Source organism: Aedes albopictus, chromosome 3, assembly GCF_035046485.1.
Source record: "Aedes albopictus strain Foshan chromosome 3, AalbF5, whole genome shotgun sequence".
NCBI lineage: Eukaryota > Metazoa > Arthropoda > Insecta > Diptera > Culicidae > Aedes > Aedes albopictus.
The window spans coordinates 146,782,132-146,802,739 of NC_085138.1; the positions used below are offsets into that span (position 1 = coordinate 146,782,132).

Here is a 20,608-nt window from a genome sequence, read left to right on the forward strand (position 1 = left end):
CGTTTATTCGACACGTTTTAATAGGACACTTTTTAATTCGTACCCCGCTTATACGACATATGTCGAATTAAAAAGTGTTCAAACGTCGCAGCCATGTATGGTAAGTGGGGGCAGGATGGGTCACCTAAGAAATGGATCCCTATAACTTTCTGAATATAAATCGCATTTCTCTGTATTCTACCACGACTCTCAGATACATTAGTCAGCTATGATATAAGAATATAAAAAGGTTATAAAGTTTGAAACCTGCGTCTTGACAAACAATTTTCAAAACATGACCCATCTTGCTCCACCTCATTTTAATGGGGGCAAGATGGGTCAGCTATAAGAAAACTCGATTTTCCTCCAACAAAAAATACTATATCTTCTAGTTTTTCTCTATACATCTAAGCTTCATAGACGTACAGATTACATGAAGAAAGTGTTGAAACATATCGGTAGTGTAGCGTATTAACACGAACCGTCCCGACTTTCTGGCATGTTACGTCATACTAAATTATACAACACCAATACTGGTAAAGATACCAGATGTTCCTACCTTATATAGAAGACCTTGATTGATACATTGACAGGTAGCGAAAGGTAGAGAGAGAGGAGATTAGTCAGTGACAGACGGGCGCGGAGGTGAATACTACAACTGGCGACGAGGATGGGATTCTAAACAGCACGGAAGGTTGTTGTTGTTTTTCTTCTTAGTGAACAGTTTCCGGATCAAGTGGAGGAACGGCCAGGTAAGGAATCCGTTTGCATGATTTGGATTTGACCAAGAATGGACGGTTTTCGGTAGCCGGTGGAGAAATGTTTATTTTGATGCTCGTGATTTGCACGATGAGCGGAAGTTACCCAGTAAAGTGTTTATTTTTACTCATTGTGTGGCTTGCATGCAAGGAAGAGAAGATTGCATGCATTTGAATGAAAAGGGAGAAGTGGTCAAGTGTGCGCAACGATACCTTTTGAGCGTCTTATTGCTGCGCATCTTTTGATTATATCGTAGTTGCGAGAATCGTAAGGATTCTCCGCGTTTAGAAAATCATTAGGATTTTCTTGGGTTGCGAAGATCGGAAGGATCTTCCAGTTGCGAGAATCGTAAGGATTCTCCGTGTTCAGAAAATCAGGAGGATTTTCTCGGATTGCGAAGATCGGAAGGATCTTCCAGTAGCGAGGATCGTAAGGATTTTCCGTGTTCAGAAAATCAGGAGGATTTTCTCGGATTGCGAAGATCGGAAGGATCTTCCAGTAGCGAGAATCGTAAGGATTCTCCGTGTTCAGAAAATCAGGAGGATTTTCTCGGATTGCGAAGATCGGAAAGATCTTCCAGTAGCGAGAATCGCAAGGGTTCTCCGTGTTCAGAAAATCAGGAGGATTTTCTCGGATTGCGAAGATCGGAAGGATCTTCCAGTAGCGAGAATCGTAAGGATTCGCTGTGTTAAGAAAATCAGGAGGATTTTCATGGGTTGCAAAGATCGGAAAGATCTTCCAAATGCGAGAATCGTAAGGATTCTCCGTGTTCAGAAAATCAGGAGGATTTTCTTGGGTTTCGAAGATCATAAGAATCTTCCAGTGGCGAGAACCGTAAGGATTCTTCGTGTTTAGAATACCAGGAGGATTTTTATGGGTTTCGAAGATCAAAAGGATCTTCCAGTTGTGAGAATTATTTAGATTCTCCGTGTTCAGAAAATCTGGAGAATTTTCTTGGGTTACGAAGTTTGAAAGGATGTTTCAGTTGCAAGAATTGTGAGGATTCTTCGTGTTCACAAAATCAGGAGGATTTTCTTAAGTTGCGCAGATCGGAAGGATCTTCCAGTTGCGAGAATCACAAGGATTCACTAAATTCAGGAAATCTGGAAGATACCCGGGTAGTGGAAATCGGAAGGATCTTCCAATCGCATGTATCATAGCGATTCTACGTGTTAAGAAAATCAGGAGGACTTTCTTGTGTTGCGAAAATCGAAAGGATCTTTCAGTAGCGAGTGTTTCGGGGATCCTCAGTGTTTCAAGGTTGCTAAGATATGAAGGACCTTCCATTTGTGAGAAACTTGAGGAGCCTCCTCGTTAAGAAAAATTCAATACAAAGAACGTCATTGGGTGGCAAAGATACAAGATAATAACTCAAAAACGAATTCTTAAGATTTCATCCGACGTTTCGGTCACTATATAACCAACAGTCGAAAAAAAAAGAAGAATGTTCCAGTTAAGATAATCGTGGTTATACTGGAGGATCCATATAGTCGATGGGGTAAACGCTGGAGTATTTAACTACACTGAGAGTGCCTGGGGTTTATTGCAGAATATTCAAGTAACTTTTAATATGGAATTTAACTTGACATTCTTGAACGTAAAGTGTATCCATCACACAATAATGTGGCATGTTACACGATGGGAGAATGCAAAAAAAAAAAAAGTGATTGGCGAAGAGAGGTCTCATGTGAATCGACATGTGAAGTTATAGATGCGAAGTAAATTTGAACAAATGGTTAGCATTGCGCATCATTCAGCTAGTTAAGAGCTACTACATGCACTCATCCGAATCGAGTAGTGACACATTAAAGTGAGTAAAAACTCAATTTTCGCACCCCAGATTACTTCGGATTCCATGCAACAGCATAATAGTCGCAATGTTCATGTTATACTGAACTGAGAAACAAGTTTGGTCCCAATAGGACCGTCACGCCATTTAGAAAAGGAATCGAAGTAAGGATTCACTGCATTTTTGGGAATTAGCAAGGAGTTGTACGTTTGTGATTGTTTTATATTTACGTAAATACTAATTGTTCGTGTTTACAAAAATACTAAGTATTCGTGTAACTGAAGCTGAAAGAAGCTGCCGAATTCGAGGAAAGATAGAGGCAATGAACGATAGTGCTAAGATTGGATCGTTGATGAGTCTAAGGGAAGTGGTTTATAAGATGATGGCCTGCACATGATGTCTGTGTAGCTTTGCAACATGGAGTAGCTAATAATCATGTGGTGAGATTTCGGTGGAATTGCTGAACGGTATATGAATCAGCTGATTTGAAAAGGATGAAATAAAAAAAATATCCAGAAGAATGGAGTCAGTTGAGTTGTGTGAAATAGTGCACAGAAAAAACTGTTGTGTAATATTTCATCTGAACTGCTGCAACCCGATCAATACATCGATTGCATGAATATTACACAGGACGATGTACACATAAGAACAAAAGATTTTACATCAAAACGATGTAATCGTACATAGGAATCGTGATTACATCGGTTATTTAGTACATCGGAATGAGTTACATCGGGCAGGTTGCATTTATTTTTTGCTGTGTGAGAGATGAAGATGAACAGGACGGATCAGTGTCCCAACTGATATGGAGAGTTGAGAGTTGAGAATCGTGACGGTCAACATACCTTATTGTCATACATGCTCGCCTCATTCGTTTTGTCAAATTGGAGACTGCAAGTTACATTCCCGTTCCGGTCGAAAAAAAAAAAGATTTCCGGTTTCATTGTGCTTACAACACAATATACAATTTCACGCAATGGCAGGTGGGAGGAGGCACTTCAAATAATAACTCTGATAGTGCACAAAGAGAACCGGGTTGAAGAAAGACAGGTCGGGCTCTAGTGAGAGTCAGGATTTCAAAAGAAGCAAAAGCATCAACTAATTAATTGATTCGTTTAGTTCTGAGTGAAAATGTCGAGAATCACAGAATACACTTTTGGTTGTCCTACTGTTGTGTTTTGTACTACTCAATAAAAAAAATCAAAGTATTAAACGCAGCTCTAACGTGTTGCTGCTGACCGCATAACAACCGAAAGGTTGAGTGAGTGTATTATAGGTATGTGACCCACAGAGGTGAATTACACTTTGAAAACTTTACGGCCTATTTAACTAATTCACAAACTAATCATAAGTTAAACGAAAAATCAGCATGGATTTGAATATCTGATTGCTGTGGATGCGTTTATTCTGGTCACATTCTTAATAATTTCAGTAACTAGCGACTGGAATAATCTTTCTTGGGAAACGCTGTTCTCGTTTTCCCGTACACTGGAGACAAACTTCAATATAGCATCCGATTACTAATTTAGAAAGTTTGAATTCAAAGAGTGTTTCAATGAATTATTTGGAGGCCGTCACTGTGAGATTGATTATTAGGTGTCAATCCTAAGTATCGAAGTACTTGTGAAGCCCAATTCTGATCATGTTTTGCCGGCAAGCGCTGTAGCGAATAACCGGAAATAAGAACTGTTATATTCTTCAGATAAAGAAAAGCAAGGCAAAATGTTTGGTATGTTTGAAATATAAATGAATTTCAACATATATCTACTTTAGACAAGATGAAATTCCCTTTTTCCGAATGAACAGCTGATCCACATGTATGTAAACTTCGAGATGTTTCGATGATAGAGATAGAGTTAATTTGGCGTACGCGTATGTGGATTGAGCTTACAAGCGTTACAATAGTATTGATGTCTCCGATGTTAAAAATAATAATTACACGGAGCAATGAAACTCGATAAATGAAAATAAAACGGATTCGTGTAGGTGCAACGTAACATGAACTAATGTTTTGAATTGAAATGGTATTGCCATCGTTTAGGCTAAGTTTGGTTATATCGCACGTGACATTTAGATGAAGAGAAGGAATTCGAAGTGGTATGAAGAAAATAGTTACTGCATAGATAGCTACAGACGTCTCTAAACTAAAATAAAAAAGTAAGGGAGATTATGGCAGAATCAACGTACAGTAGACGTAAAATAACTGTAACATGTTTACGTTGTTTAATGATCGAGATAATGAGGAGGATAGGTCAAAGGTTGGACTTGTTGTTAAAGGAATCACATGCTTCTTGGATGATCGTATACGTTAGATTATTCAGATTTTAACTGATCTGAAGTTATTTAAGAATATGTAGTCAATCATATGGGACTCGAAATAATTGCAACTTTTCTTCGGTATAAATGAGTTACTCTAACATGTTGTACGGTGCTTTTGGCCAAGATTTATGTATTAATATTCGGCTATAGTAGCGAGCACTTTATTTATTGTTGAGGGGGGATTGTAGCGTATTAACACGAACCGTCCCGACTTTCTGGCATGTTACGTCATACTAAATTATACAACACCAATACTGGTAAAGATACCAGATGTTCCTACCTTATATAGAAGACCTTGATTGATACATTGACAGGTAGCGAAAGGTAGAGAGAGAGGAGATTAGTCAGTGACAGACGGGCGCGGAGGTGAATACTACAGGTAGATTATTCTCAGAACTAGAAGATTTTTGTTCGGGTAGCCATAAACGGACTTTGAAAACCTATATTTTTTGAAGGAAAATTTAAAAAATATGTTCTCAAACTTTCAGTGCTCTCATCGCTTCGATAATGTAGGTCACAGAATAGCCTTTCCATGAAAAATAAAACATTTTCAAAAACTATGCAAATATACCGAAAAATTAGGGTGACCCATCTTGCCCCGTCTACACAATACACGTAGTCATATGGAATGTATAGCATAAGGAGTTTAACGAAAAAATATTTTATTTTTTTCTGTGCGAGGAACGTATAGAATTTTCAAAACAATATACCACTTTTTTGTGTATCCCCGTCGTTCATCTGGGAAAATTATTGAAAGATTCAAAACTTATATTGTGCGATTGAAAACGGTACTGACCCATCTTGCCCCCTGACCCATCTTGCCCCCACATACCATACACTGTAAATGTAAAACAGTTTGATATTGCATTTATACCCGTACCCACTGCAGCTCCTCTTGCAGCCGCTACTTTCGGAAGTTCTGAGTTGGTGCTGTTGCGGTTCCCGATTAAAAACACCGTTTTGCAGTTGCGTTTGAGCAGCTTCAAAGCTAAAATGTTTATTATAATTAGTATGTTTCGTTGTTTTCAGTTCAATTATACGTACATTTCAGTATTTCTTGCAAATCGGTACGCAACGTGTGTTTTTTCTCCGAGCCTCGCAGGACTCAATCTAATTCGAGGGAAATAAAGAAATTAGCGAACACTCTCGAGTTTTCCCGCATTAACTCTTACCTTGCACTATTACTACTCTACTTTAGTTCAATCGCTGTGGAATTTAGGGCAAATAACTAATAACTTAACTAGAAGATACAGTTTTACTCTTAGTAAATTAATCACCGCTGTTGACTTTCAGTTTTCTTCCCTTTTCTCCTCTTCTTCTCTTTACATCTGACGTTCGTCCGAGGGAGTGGCTGGCAGACTCACGTACCAGTGTGCCCAGTCACAGCAACATCCCCCCGCCCGTGAGCTGTCCCATTAGCCGGATGATCGTCTCCAGTAACCGATGTACTTCCAGGCTTCACATCAAGCAAAGCGAGCTTCACAGCACCCCTGGAGAGAATTCCTTTAGCGGTTTGCACTGTTGCCCGCCGTACTTGACCATCAGCTCCCTTCACGACGTCTAGAATGCGCCCTCTGGTCCAACTGTTCCTTACTTTCTCATCGATTACTACGACTAGATCACCGGGTTCAAGAGGTTTTACTTTTTCGAACCATTTGGTGCGCCTTGTGAGCATGGGCAGATATTCAAGTACCCACCTACGCCAGAAATCGTTTGCAATACGCTGTGTTAACGCTCGTCCTTCTCGTAGATGTTCTCCGTCAATTGATAATGGCCCTTCTGGCTGGTTCACCCCGGTTGACCCGTACAAAAGAAAATGATTCGGGGTTAAGGCCTCGTCGTCGGCTTGTTCCAAGGGTACGTATGTAAGTGGTCGAGAATTCACTATTCCTTCGGCTTCTAGCAGAACAGTTTCGAGAACTTCGTCGCTAAGGTACTGGGGACAGTCCAAGATGGCCTTCATCGCTGTTTTCACCGACCTCACTAAACGTTCCCACGGCCCACCCATGTGGGGAGCAGCGGGGGCGTTGAAATGCCACGTGGTGTAGGTGTTGGTGAAGGTCGAAGCACACTGCGAGTTGATATCCTGAATTGTTTTCAATTCCTCAGACAGTTGACGGCTAGCCCCAACGAAATTGGTCCCATTGTCCGAATATACTTCGAGAGGGGCTCCTCGCCTGACCACAAACCGGCGAAAGGCCATAATACACGATTTCGCCGAGAGACTATGGGTAAGCTCCAAATGGACAGCTCTAACCGTCAAACAAGTGAATAGAGCTGCCCATCTCTTCACTATGCTTCGCCCAACCTTCACCTCCAACGGACCGAAATAGTCAACACCAACGTACGTGAAGGCCCGCACAAACGGTGTGAGCCTAACCCTGGGCAGTGGAGCCATGATTGGAGGCTGAGGGATCGCCTTTTTGATCTTACATACCTGACATCCTCGGGAGGTCTTACGAATCAGGGCACGCAGACCGGAGATGTAATATTGCTGTCTCATTTCATTGTGGACCGTTTCATTATTTCCATGCAGGTATCGTCGGTGGAAACCCTCCGTCAGCAGTGCCGTAGTGGGATGATGTTTAGATAATATTATCGGGTATTTTGCAGAGTAACTGGCTTCGGGAGCTGCCTCGATTCGACTTCCCATTCGAACAACTCCGTGGTCATCCAAGAAAGGGGTCAAGGTGTACAGCGGGCTTGCTTTCGTCATTGTCGCTTGATTACTCAGTAATGCCAGCTCATCAGGATATGTTTCAGCCTGTGCCTGACGAAATACTGCATTCTCCGCTGCCTGCAGTTCTACGCGCGTTAAAGGTGCTCCACGATGCATTGCTGAAATTCGTTTCCTCCATATTGCGACTGCTCGATACACGTAGGCCATAGCCCGTACCATCCGGTTCCAATTAGAGAAGCGGGTCTCGTCGATCAGTTTCTCCATCAACAGGTGACGGTGCAAATATACCGGTCTCAGTTCTTCAGTAGTCGTGCTGGATCGTTCTTCTTTCGTTGGCCATTCACTTTCGGGGTTTGCCAGGAACTCTGGGCCTGTGTACCAGCGGGAGTCGGGGTTGAAGTTCGGTCCCGCCGCCCACTTCGTCGCTTCGTCCGCTACGTTGTCGTTAGATGGTACGTATCTCCACTCGTCCATGGCAGTAAGAGATAGTATTTCGCCTACACGAAATCCGATGAATTGGTGGTATCGCCGGCTATCCGACCGAAGCCATGCTAATACGGTCGTAGAATCTGACCATAGAACGCGTTTGCTGATTGGTAGTGTGAGGGACGAGCATATGGTTTGCATCAGCCGAGCCCCGATCATAGCTGCCTGCAGCTCCAGCCGCGGAATGGAAAGCGGTTTTAGGGGGGCGACTTTTGTCTTCGACGCTACAAAGGCACATCGTATTCCCTCAGTACAACGCAGGCGAAGATATGCTACACAGGCATATGCTACCTCGCTTGCATCCACGAATATGTGCACTTGGAGGTTTTGTAGAGATTTCGATGACAGTGTTCCAAAGTAGCACCGTGGTATTTTAACCTCTCCAAGTAACGGCAAAAGTTCGGTCCAGCGGTACCACATGTCAAGCAAATTCTGATCGATAGGTTCGTCCCAGTTGGTTCCAGTCCTCCATATCTCCTGCATCAAAATTTTACCATGGACCGTGAAGTGCGAAACAAATCCGAGTGGGTCGAACAGTTTCATCACTGTAGTATATGTGGCATTATAGAGTAAATAAATTTAAATTAAAATTAAAATCATCAATTTTAGTTATGTTCTTTTGTATTCCACATTGATTAACATTGTACATAAGATTCGGTATTGAATTTTCTTCAGTGTAACGGAAATTTGCAAACACGAGTGCGCTCAGTGTGATGGAAGGCGAATGCGAGTGGAAGATGTTTGGAGAAAACATCCGCGACGCGGCTGAATGAGCGTATGCAGAATTCGTCTACTGAATGACGGCTGGCGATCAATGGAGCGAAGGAAGAAAAGAGAAGGAGGTGAGAGAGTTGGGTTCGCGATCGGACGAGTCGCTTGGCCCCATCAGTTTTGTAACGGTTTTTGACGCGAACGGTTGTCGATGAGCGCGAATAAAGTTTTATGTCCGATTTTGGAAAAAAAAATAAAAATCGTTGAGAAATTAATCTAATAAAATCATTGTTATTTTATGATGAATACGACATGGCGCAGTCGGTAGATAGTTTATTGATATTTTTCTCAGAAAGGTGGAAAGATAGGTACTTGGTTAGTGATCTCGACTGTTGCGTTCCGGTTGCGTGAGGCCTGCCAGGGCTTGAAGTTTAGTGAAGTTTGAGGTTTTTTCCTGCGGATCAAAGCGCAAAGGTGGCGCAATTTCTGAACAGATAGTGTTTCGGTGCTCGTTGGGTGACTTGTCAAGTGAATTGTGTGGAGGTGCCACCGGCGCAGCGCGTCGTCGACATTTATTGATTAATGATTTAATCACTTAAGTTTTCGGGATCATCAGGTAAATATTATTCATGGTAAATGAAAAATACGGTGTATTTCAGCAGTTTCGTCATCTTGCATGCAATGATCTATATGATATTTACGGAAAACATTCGTACCTCAATTATACATGAAAGATTTCTAGAATAATAGCAGTCTGATTGAACGCCGATTCGAACCAAGCTGCAGAACATTTTCAATTATGAGGGTTTGTGTTTGGTTGGATTAAAAAAAAAAAGAAATTCATTGGATGTGTACTGATTTATGAGCCTGTACGTATTCATTAAAATGTACACAGATTTGAGACATTGCGTTTACAATTGCTAGGAAGTGGGTTTGCATGAATTGGTTGGTTATGATGGAGTTTTTGCATGATTTCGTCAACTTAATGGAGGAGCGAATAGTTCTATGACTGCGAACACAAAAAAAAAGTACAGCATTGGAGCGCCTGATCTTCTGGTAAAGGCAATGTAGTTAAACGTTGTGACCAACGATTTAATTTTCTTAATGAAGCATTGAAGCTCATTTTTTCGGGATATTGCCGCAGCAAAACATGTATAGGAGACACCGTATATGGGCTTTAACATTGTGACAGCAGTCGAGTTATGTCAAACAGGCTACGGTGGCGCTATCTGTTAATTTCGTTCGTTTTAGCTATTTTAATAATCCATTCCTATGTAAGAGATCATCGGTTGAAGTCACAATTCTTATGCCCGATGGCATAGGTGGACTAGGTAGGACACTGAACCTAACAAATTTCTCGCACATTGTTTATAGGTGTACAAAAAGAAATAATTAAACTTCAATTTAAATTTATCGTACCTTCAATTTTAAAATTATCGATTGTTCTACAAAGTAAAATGTCTATTGTCTAATGTTCAGGAGTCTGGTAAGTCATTCAAGAGAGCAGCCATTTGAAAGCTTTAAATGTTTATTGAAAAGTAGAATAAGTGAATTCTGAAAGATAAGAAAGTTGATGGAAATATTTCTGAATTAATTTCTTAGTTCAGGAGCCTGGTAAGCTCCATCAAAGATTTTTTTCTAATTCCCATGCAAGAGGTCATGGATAGAAGTCATAATTCCTATGCACGAAGCATAGGTGGACCAACGATGTTTTTTGCAATTCCCATGCGAGAGGTCATGGGTGGAAGTCATAATTCCTATGCACGAAGCATAGGTGGACCAACGATGTTTTTGCAATTCCCATGCGAGAGGTCATGGGTGGAAGTCATAATTCCTATGCACGAAGCATAGGTGGACCAACGATGTTTTTGCAATTCCCATGCGAGAGGTCATGGGTGAAAGTCATAATTCCTATGCACGAAGCATAGGTGGACCAACGATGTTCTTTGCAATTCCCATGCGAGAGGTCATGGGTGGAAGTCATAATTCCTATGCACGAAGCATAGGTGGACCAACGATGTTTTTTGCAATTCCCATGCGAGAGTTCATGGGTGGAAGTCATAATTCCTATGCACGAAGCATAGGTGGACCAACGATGTTTTTGCAATTCCCATGCGAGAGGTCATGGGTGAAAGTCATAATTCCTATGCACGAAGCATAGGTGGACCAACGATGTACTTTGCAATTCCCATGCGAGAGGTCATGGGTGGAAGTCATAATTCCTATGCACGAAGCATAGGTGGACCAACGATGTTTTTGCAATTCCCATGGGAGAGGTCATGGGTGGAAGTCATAATTCCTATGTCTTTAACATTGGAAGGGAAGTGTAGAATTAGCTATAAGTTAAAATACACATTAATAAAAACAAAAAAAAATCATTGAAAGGTAGAACATGTAAATCGTGAGAAAAAAAAATGATTTGAAATTGTCTGGTTTCGATGCTTAGTATATTTTTCGGAAGCCTGGTAAGCTCCTACCCAGAAAAGCAGTTGGAATCAGCTAGTATTGAACATTGAAGGGTAGAAGATGAAAATCGTGATGAGAAAAAAGTTGATAGAAAATTTTCTGGTTCCGATGCTTAGTATATTTTGAGGAGCCTTGTAAGCTCCAATCTTGAAAAGTAATTGGAATCAGCTAGTCTTTAACATTGAAAGGTAGAACATGTAAATCGTGAGAAAAAGAAAATTGATTTGAAATTGTCTGGTTTCGATGCTTGGTATATTTTTCGGGAGCCTGGTAAGCTCCTACCAAGAAAAGCAGTTGGAATCAGCTAGTATTGAACATTGAAAGGTAGAAGATGAAAATCGTGATGAGAAAAAAAGTTGATAGGAAATTTTCTGGTTTCGATGATTGGTATATTTTTGAGTAGCCTTGTAAGCTCCAAACAAGGAAAACCATAGGAATAAGCTAGTATTGACCACTGAAAGGTAGAACATGTGAATCGAAAAATCATTGAAAGGAAATTTTCTGGTTTCAATGCTTAGTATATTTTTCGGGAGCCTGGTAAGCTCCAACCAAGAAAAGCAATTGGAAGTAGCTAGTATTGATCATTAAAAGATAGAAGATGTAAATCATGATGCGAAAAAAAGTTGATAGGAAATTTTCTGGTTTCGATGCTTAGTATATTTTGAGGAGCCTTGTAAGCTCCAACCATGAAAAGCAATTGGAATCAGCTAGTCTTTAACATTGAAAGGTAGAACATGTAAATCGTGAGAAGAAGAAAATTGATTTGAAATTGTCTGGTTTCGATGCTTAGTATATTTTTCGGGAGCCTGGTAAGCTCCTACCAAGAAAAGCAATTGGAATCAGCTAGTATTGAACATTGAAAGATAGAAGATGTTAATCGTGATTAGGAAAAGTTGATAGGAAATTTTCTGGTTTCGATGCTTCGTATATTTTGAGGTGCCTTGTAAGCTCCATCCATGAAAAGCAATTGGAATCAGCTAGTCTTTAACATTGAAAGGTAGAACAGGTAAATCGTGAGAAAAAAAATGATTTGAAATTGTCTGGTTTCGATGCTGAGTATATTTTTCGGGAGCCTGGTAAGCTCCTACCAAGAAAAGCAATTGGAATCAACTAGTATTGAACATTGAAAGGTAGAAGATGTAAATCGTGATGAAAAAAAAAGTTGATAGGAAATTTTCTGGTTTCGATGCTTAGTATATTTTGTGGAGCCTTGTAAGCTCCAACCATGAAAAGCAATTGGAATCAGCTAGTCTTTAACAAACAAAAAAAAACATTTGAAATTTGCTTTTGATGTACATAGAAAGATAGAATATGTAATATGTGAAAACTTAGAAGTTGTTTGGAATTTTTCTGGTTTCGATGTTTAGTAAACTTTTCAGGAGCCTTGTAAGCTCCAACCATGAAAAGCAATTGGAATCAGCTAGTCTTTAACATTGAAAGGTAGAACATGTAAATCGTGAGAAAAAGAAAATTGATTTGAAATTGTCAGGTTTCTATGCTTAGTATATTTTTCGGGAGCCTGGTAAGCTCCAACCAAGAAAAGCAATTGGAATCAGCTAGTATTGAACATTGAAAGGTAGAAGATGAAAATCGTGATGAGAAAAAAGTTGATAGAAAATTTTCTGGTTCCGATGCTTAGTATATTTTGAGGAGCCTTGTAAGCTCCAATCTTGAAAAGTAATTGGAATCAGCTAGTCTTTAACATTGAAAGGTAGAACATGTAAATCGTGAGAAAAAGAAAATTGATTTGAAATTGTCTGGTTTCGATGCTTGGTATATTTTTCGGGAGCCTGGTAAGCTCCTACCAAGAAAAGCAGTTGGAATCAGCTAGTATTGAACATTGAAAGGTAGAAGATGAAAATCGTGATGAGAAAAAAAGTTGATAGGAAATTTTCTGGTTTCGATGATTGGTATATTTTTGAGTAGCCTTGTAAGCTCCAAACAAGGAAAGCCATAGGAATAAGCTAGTATTGACCACTGAAAGGTAGAACATGTGAATCGAAAAATCATTGAAAGGAAATTTTCTGGTTTCAATGCTTAGTATATTTTTCGGGAGCCTGGTAAGCTCCAACCAAGAAAAGCAATTGGAAGTAGCTAGTATTGATCATTAAAAGATAGAAGATGTAAATCATGATGCGAAAAAAAGTTGATAGGAAATTTTCTGGTTTCGATGCTTAGTATATTTTGAGGAGCCTTGTAAGCTCCAACCATGAAAAGCAATTGGAATCAGCTAGTCTTTAACATTGAAAGGTAGAACATGTAAATCGTGAGAAGAAGAAAATTGATTTGAAATTGTCTGGTTTCGATGCTTAGTATATTTTTCGGGAGCCTGGTAAGCTCCTACCAAGAAAAGCAATTGGAATCAGCTAGTATTGAACATTGAAAGATAGAAGATGTTAATCGTGATTAGGAAAAGTTGATAGGAAATTTTCTGGTTTCGATGCTTCGTATATTTTGAGGTGCCTTGTAAGCTCCAACCACGAAAAGCAATTGGAATCAGCTAGTCTTTAACATTGAAAGGTAGAACAGGTAAATCGTGAGAAAAAAAAATGATTTGAAATTGTCTGGTTTCGATGCTTAGTATATTTTTCGGGAGCCTGGTAAGCTCCTACCAAGAAAAGCAATTGGAATCAACTAGTATTGAACATTGAAAGGTAGAAGATGAAAATCGTGATGAGAAAAAAGTTGATAGAAAATTTTCTGGTTCCGATGCTTAGTATATTTTGAGGAGCCTTGTAAGCTCCAACCTTGAAAAGTAATTTGAATCAGCTAGTCTTTAACATTGAAAGGTAGAACATGTAAATCGTGAGAAAAAGAAAATTGATTTGAAATTGTCTGGTTTCGATGCTTGGTATATTTTTCGGGAGCCTGGTAAGCTCCTACCAAGAAAAGCAATGTAAATCGTGGGCAATAATTATTTGAAATTTTCTTGTTTCGATGCTTAGTATAGTTTTGAAGAGCCTTGTAGCGGCGTCATGGTCGCGATTTTTTTCCGCAGTCGAGTTCGCAGATTGTGAACAATCCTCGATACCCACTTACGTAATTTATGTTTAGTCCCTTACTGTCAGAGCTGTCAGATCGCTGTAACACGCTAAATATAATTTACACAAAAGGCAATTCACACGGAAAAAAACTACACGGTAATGAATATTTATTAGGTACCGGACTGGACACAAAAATTCAATTGTTTTCTTTGGTACATCGAGGTCTTGAAAATAGTCTATGCTTGTAAGCTCCAGCCAAGAAAAGCAATTGGAATCAGCTAGTATTGAACATTGATAGGTAGAAGATGTAAGTCGTGATGAGAAAAAGGTTGATAGGAAATTTTCAATAGCAAAAAAAAAAAGTTATTCGGAAATTTTCTGGTTTCGATGCCTTGTTCGGGAGCAGTTATGAAGCGTGATATATTTTTGTCTTTTAAATTAGATATATTTATAAGGCTTTCAACTTTAAGTAGTTTGGGGTATTCCTACTTCTTAGCTTCTCTATACTTACACTGTAACTATATTCTGAATATTAAACGCATAATATAATAACTGAAAGTGATGCATATACTTTGTAGACGCAAGAATATATTTTGACTTTAAATTTCACATATTACTATTGAATTTTTTTCACTTATCATAAGACTATACGTGAACTTTAAGTTTAGTTTGACTTATATTCACTCAGTATATAAAAATGTAGCCTAATGGCAATTGATATTATTATATCTAATAATCCCGAATATTTCATATCAAATTTCTCATGTTAAAACACAATCTGGCATTTATCATTTTATCTGTAGAGAAGGAAGCGAATGTAGTATATGTGGCATTATAGAGTAAATAAATTTAAATTAAAATTAAAATCATCAATTTTAGTTATGTTCTTTTGTATTCCACATTGATTAACATTGTACATAAGATTCGGTATTGAATTTTCTTCAGTGTAACGGAAATTTGCAAACACGAGTGCGCTCAGTGTGATGGAAGGCGAATGCGAGTGGAAGATGTTTGGAGAAAACATCCGCGACGCGGCTGAATGAGCGTATGCAGAATTCGTCTACTGAATGACGGCTGGCGATCAATGGAGCGAAGGAAGAAAAGAGAAGGAGGTGAGAGAGTTGGGTTCGCGATCGGACGAGTCGCTTGGCCCCATCAGTTTTGTAACGGTTTTTGACGCGAACGGTTGTCGATGAGCGCGAATAAAGTTTTATGTCCGATTTTGGAAAAAAAATAAAAATCGTTGAGAAATTAATCTAATAAAATCATTGTTATTTTATGATGAATACGACAATCACCACTTGAAGAACTTGGCGTTTCGTTGGGATTACTCCTCCACTGAGAATCCTTTCCACAATTAAGCTTGACACGTCGAACGAGAAAACATCTTCGGTGGGGTTCCATACGAGTCCAAGTACCCGATCGGAGACTGTGTGCTTTTCGCAGTTGATGGACTTCTCAGCAGACATGTTCGCTTCATCTGCCGCGACGAGCACTTCCGGAGCGTTTGACTTGAACTTCCTGATGTCGAATCCTGCCTCTCGGTGTATGACCTTTACTTGGTTCACAAGCTGGATAGCTTCCTCCACTGTGTCCGTGCTGTCGAGGAAGTCATCGACATAATGACTCTTAGTGATAGCACTTGCAGCTCTGGGGAACGTTTGCGAAAATCCTTCTGCGTTTTGATTTTTAATAAACTGAGCAGTACACGGCGAACAGGATGCGCCGAAGGTGGCGACGTCCATAACGTAGGTCTCGATTTCTCCATTCGGGCTCCTCCACAAAAATCGTTGAAAGTTCCTGTCCTGTTTCCTAATGCTGATCTGGTGGAACATTTCGGATATATCTCCACTGATCGCAATGTTTCGCTCCCTGAATCGTAAAATAACCGCTACCAATGGAACGAGTAGGTCCGGCCCCTTAAGTAGGAGGTCATTGAGGCTGACGCCATTCACCTTCGCCGCGGCGTCCCAGATGAGACGAATTTTTCCGGGTTTTGTAGGGCTAACGACGACTCCTAAAGGGAGATACCATACCCTATGGGGATCCGTATACGATAGTTCCTCTGACGTCAATTTGTGCGCATAGCCCTTGCGAAGGTAACTCTCGATCTGCTCCTGCACTTTTGCCGCCAGCGTTGGGTCACGTGCAAGACGTCTTTCTAGTCCTTTTAGCCTACTCTTCGCCATCGGCAGGCTATCTGGGAATGTCGGATCATCTACTTTCCATATCAGACCTGCCTCATAGTTGGAATCCAATTTGACAGTGGTACGTCGTAGAATGTTAAGCGCACGCTGGTCGTCTACGCTGTCCAGTCCTTTGGTGACAGTGCTCTCCTCGACTGCAAAGTAGGTCCTCATTAAGTCGTGAAATGATTGGTTGCTGTCATCCGGATCTGTCGCATTATGGTAATGTATCTGCCCTGATTGATTCACGCCTTCTGCTTCCTTTCCAAATGCGCACCAGCCCAGCCTTGTTTTGACAGCCACTGGACCGAGCGCTCCGCCTTCTTTTGTCTTCAGTGCCGTAAGCAGCCGCACATGTTCTAAGCCGATTATCATTCGAGGAGTAATAGCCGAATAGCTTTCCAGGGGCAATCCTTTCATGCGCGGATATCGAGTGCACAGCTCTTCATAGTTGAACGATTGCTGTGGAAGGTTCAATTCGTCTACGGTGTGTACATTCTCGATAGTGTACTGTTTCGTTGACTTTTGCCCGGCGATGGATACACAGATGCATTTAGAATCCTTTTCCTCTCTTGAAATTTTACCGGTCCAGGATAACCACAATGACGCGGAGGGCCCTTCAATACCGAGTTGCTCGGCAACTTCTGTCTCGAGCATTGTTGTGCTAGATCCTTCATCTAGGAATGCGAAAATATCTACAGATTTCCCATTTCCGGAGAGCTTAACCGGCACGTATCGGAACAACGTGTACGGCATACCGCCGTGATGGTTCTGGTGGCCTTCTCGACTGGGACTAGGAACCGAAGCTTGGGCTGGAACTGTTTCGGCTGGCGGTGTGTACTGACCATGCAGAAGCTGGTGGTGACGCGATTGGCAACCTCGAATACCACACTCCTTTTTCGATCGACATGGCCATTTACGATGAGGCACCAAACAGGTTCGACAGAGGTTCCTTTGGCGTACAACTTTCCAGCGAGCATCCATAGTCAGGTTTTTGAACAATTGGCACGATGCTATCTGGTGAGCCTCCTCTTCGCAGTAGATACACATTTTAGATGGGTGACCTGAATTGACGTCTGGGCAGGTTTCGGTCTCATCGACGTCGTTGGCCGGTTGCTGTGAGTGAACGAACAACTTTTCCTTGTTTTTCTCGTAGCGATTCGCCGCGACTTTTGGGGAACCATGGAATGATTCGGAACTGATCATTAGATCGGACGCCAGTCCTACTAGATTCGCAACGAAATGATTGAAAGTCGCCAGGTTGACATCAGCTTGTGATTGTTTGTAGGCACCCCACTGCAATTTCAGACTTGTGGGCAGTTTGTCGACAAGTTCATTGAGGAGCATCGGATTGTTGAGCTGATTTAGTTGTTCGGAGATAATCATGTGATCAATCATGTTTTGCACAGCGAGCCCATAGTCGACTATGGACTTAAGGTTGTCTGCTTTCGGTGGAGGACAGGAACGCACGCGCCTAAGCAATGAATTTATCAGGGCTTCAGGCCGTCCGAAAAGCATTCGAAGTGTGTCGATGATGTACGGGACGGAGCTCGGTAGCAGCAAGCGACTTCTGACAGCCTCGAGGGCGTTTCCCCGTAAGCAGCGCTGGAGCCGAGCGAGATTTTCGGCATCGCTGTAGCCACAAACTTCCGTCGAGTTTTTGTAGCTGCTGTAGAATATTGGCCACTCTTCCGGGCTTCCCGTGAACACGGGTAGATCCCGCGGCATGACCTGTCGGGCTGCTAGTTGAGTCGACGTTGGTGTTGGTTGATGAATCAAGGCAGCTTCGTATGGGTTCTGTTTTGCGGGCTGGTGATCCCACGGCAGAACTGGATCCACTCGAGTTCTCGCAGGGGGTGAAGGTGGTTCCACTGCGCAATCGGCACCCACGAACATTTGTCCCGAGGGGAAGGGGAGAAATGACGCCGTCGGGTTGGCATGATACTTGACATACTCGGTATCCGGTCGGGATGCAGCAGGAAGGCCGATCCGTGGAGGGGTTACTTTTGTAGATGGCTCGTTTTTGTAAGGCATCGGCGACTGCACCGTTGCATTCATGGTAGCCATCGTTGGAATCGTCACCGAATTAGAAGCTCGCCTTGATAATGCGCTCTGAGCGGTGTCGCTTGCTTGCTCCTCCTCGAAACCAGTGAATGATCGGTCGCAAAGTTGATTTTGTAGTACACACATCGTTGCCACAGGTCGTCGTGTTGCTCGAGGGGCTGCAATAGGAGTGCTTCGATAACTGGTGGTGGGAATTGCTAACGCCAAATTAGGATTATTCGGGGTAGAAGCTGCGTTTGGTCCGTTGCGAAAGTTCTCCAACTTCCTCGAAACCGACTGTGTTTCAGAGGTAGGAAAAGCCACTGTTCTCGCGTTGGGAGCAAACTGCACTTCCGCTTCCGTGGCTGTGACCATCACATCTTCATCGAGCCATTTCTCCAATCTCTTCTGTTTCGAATGCGCACTGACATTACTCCTTTCGCTCACCGAATCATCGTCGTCTTCGAGCTGCATCAAGATCTCGAACTTCTCCTTGAGATATTTCTCTTCTTCCTCGAGCTTCTTCATTTTGAGCTGGTTTTGTTGTTCCAATAGCTCCAACCGCAGCTTCGCTTGACGAGACTTCTTACTTGACGCGGATGTGTAAACCGATATTCTGGAAGCCGGGTCTTTTAGGGCTTCCTCTCGGCATTTCTCGCACGTCCAGGATCGTTTCGTATCGGCAATTGAATCTGCTACGCCAGCACATCCAAAGTGTTGCCACACGTTACACTTATCGCATCCGACCATGTCCTCTGCGCTGTCGGGTCTCTCGCATTTCTGACAACTGGCCGACTCTTGGTTGGGTTTTCGTGGCATTTTCCTTGGAGGTTAGGTTTTCATTCCTTCGCGGGATGAAATCTTTGAAGTTTGTTGCGGTTCCCGATTAAAAACACCGTTTTGTAGTTGCGTTTGAGCAGCTTCAAAGCTAAAATGTTTATTATAATTAGTATGTTTCGTTGTTTTCAGTTCAATTATACGTACATTTCAGTATTTCTTGCAAATCGGTACGCAACGTGTGTTTTTTCTCCGAGCCTCGCAGGACTCAATCTAATTCGAGGGAAATAAAGAAATTAGCGAACACTCTCGAGTTTTCCCGCATTAACTCTTACCTTGCACTATTACTACTCTACTTTAGTTCAATCGCTGTGGAATTTAGGGCAAATAACTAATAACTTAACTAGAAGATACAGTTTTACTCTTAGTAAATTAATCACCGCTGTTGACTTTCAGTTTTCTTCCCTTTTCTCCTCTTCTTCTCTTTACATCTGACGTTCGTCCGAGGGAGTGGCTGGCAGACTCACGTACCAGTGTGCCCAGTCACAGCAACAGGTGCTATTCGACACCCAAACCACCTGGGGACCAACCGGAATGAACTGCGGAAGGCAACAATTGGGTTTTTAAATTAAGAATCGAGTTAAGAATATTTAATGTATTGATTTTTTGATTTTATACGAAAGAGCACCTTTTTCTAAGCCAGTATGATTTTTTTCAGATTTTTAGAACTTCATTTTGATACCTAAATTCAATTACAAAGAGATTTTTTGAAATCACCTTTTGACAGCTGGGCAACTGCTTGACAGCTCCGCCCAGTACAAAATGTAACGAGGGGTGATTCGACAAATCGCTCCCATACAAACTTTGAATCGATTTTTAAATTGGTTCGCGGGCACCAAAATTCATGAAAATTTGGATTTCGGCTCAGTTTGGCATGTAGATTCGGAATATGGAATTATCTCAACACCACTAAAGAAGCCAATAGGGTCCTAAAATTAAAGACGAAATCTCGCTAATATTGAATAATACGATCAAGCATGGTATTCTAATCGGAATTGTACTTTACTCGAACTTGAAAAACAAAGGAATAATGACAAAATTCGAAATAAGTAAAATGGTAAATAGTTCTACAGTAGACGTTCGGTCGGTGCAAATGGTTTAACTGCAATGCTTTTTAACTGCAAGTCCGGTAAGTGCAACAAATTTGCAGTTATCGCACCGCCAAACGTCAAAATGGTGCGCCATGTTAGCCCAAATAAACAGTCGGATCCTTGGTCGGATCACGTTCACGGTTATTTTTTGTCGTTTGACAACTTGTTGACATTTGTCAGTCGTTGCAGTTATCGAATTTCGTTCGCTAAGTGAAACGTAAACATGTTGCAGTTATCGAACGTCTACTGTACTTTGACATTTGAGGTCAACCTTATGT

General features: G+C 41.4%; 2 protein-coding genes across 2 annotated transcripts; both read right to left on the reverse strand.

Moving 5' to 3' along the window:
* Window positions 1–5,772: 5,772 nt before the first annotated feature.
* LOC134290392 (uncharacterized) lies at window positions 5,773–8,555 on the reverse strand. Its single transcript, XM_062857526.1, has 3 exons — window positions 6,019–8,555; window positions 5,891–5,956; window positions 5,773–5,834 (listed from the first exon to the last, which is right to left on the reverse strand). Exon 1 carries the CDS (start codon window positions 8,553–8,555, stop codon window positions 6,207–6,209), a length of 2,349 nt encoding a protein of 782 aa, XP_062713510.1. The 3' UTR covers window positions 5,773–5,834; window positions 5,891–5,956; window positions 6,019–6,206.
* Window positions 8,556–15,444: 6,889 nt separating this feature from the next.
* LOC109424128 (uncharacterized) lies at window positions 15,445–19,735 on the reverse strand. The gene is made up of 2 exons (XM_062857527.1): window positions 19,387–19,735; window positions 15,445–19,330 (listed from the first exon to the last, which is right to left on the reverse strand). The coding sequence occupies exon 2, from the start codon at window positions 19,219–19,221 to the stop codon at window positions 15,445–15,447; it is 3,777 nt and encodes a 1,258-aa protein (XP_062713511.1). The 5' UTR covers window positions 19,222–19,330; window positions 19,387–19,735.
* Window positions 19,736–20,608: the final 873 nt, after the last annotated feature.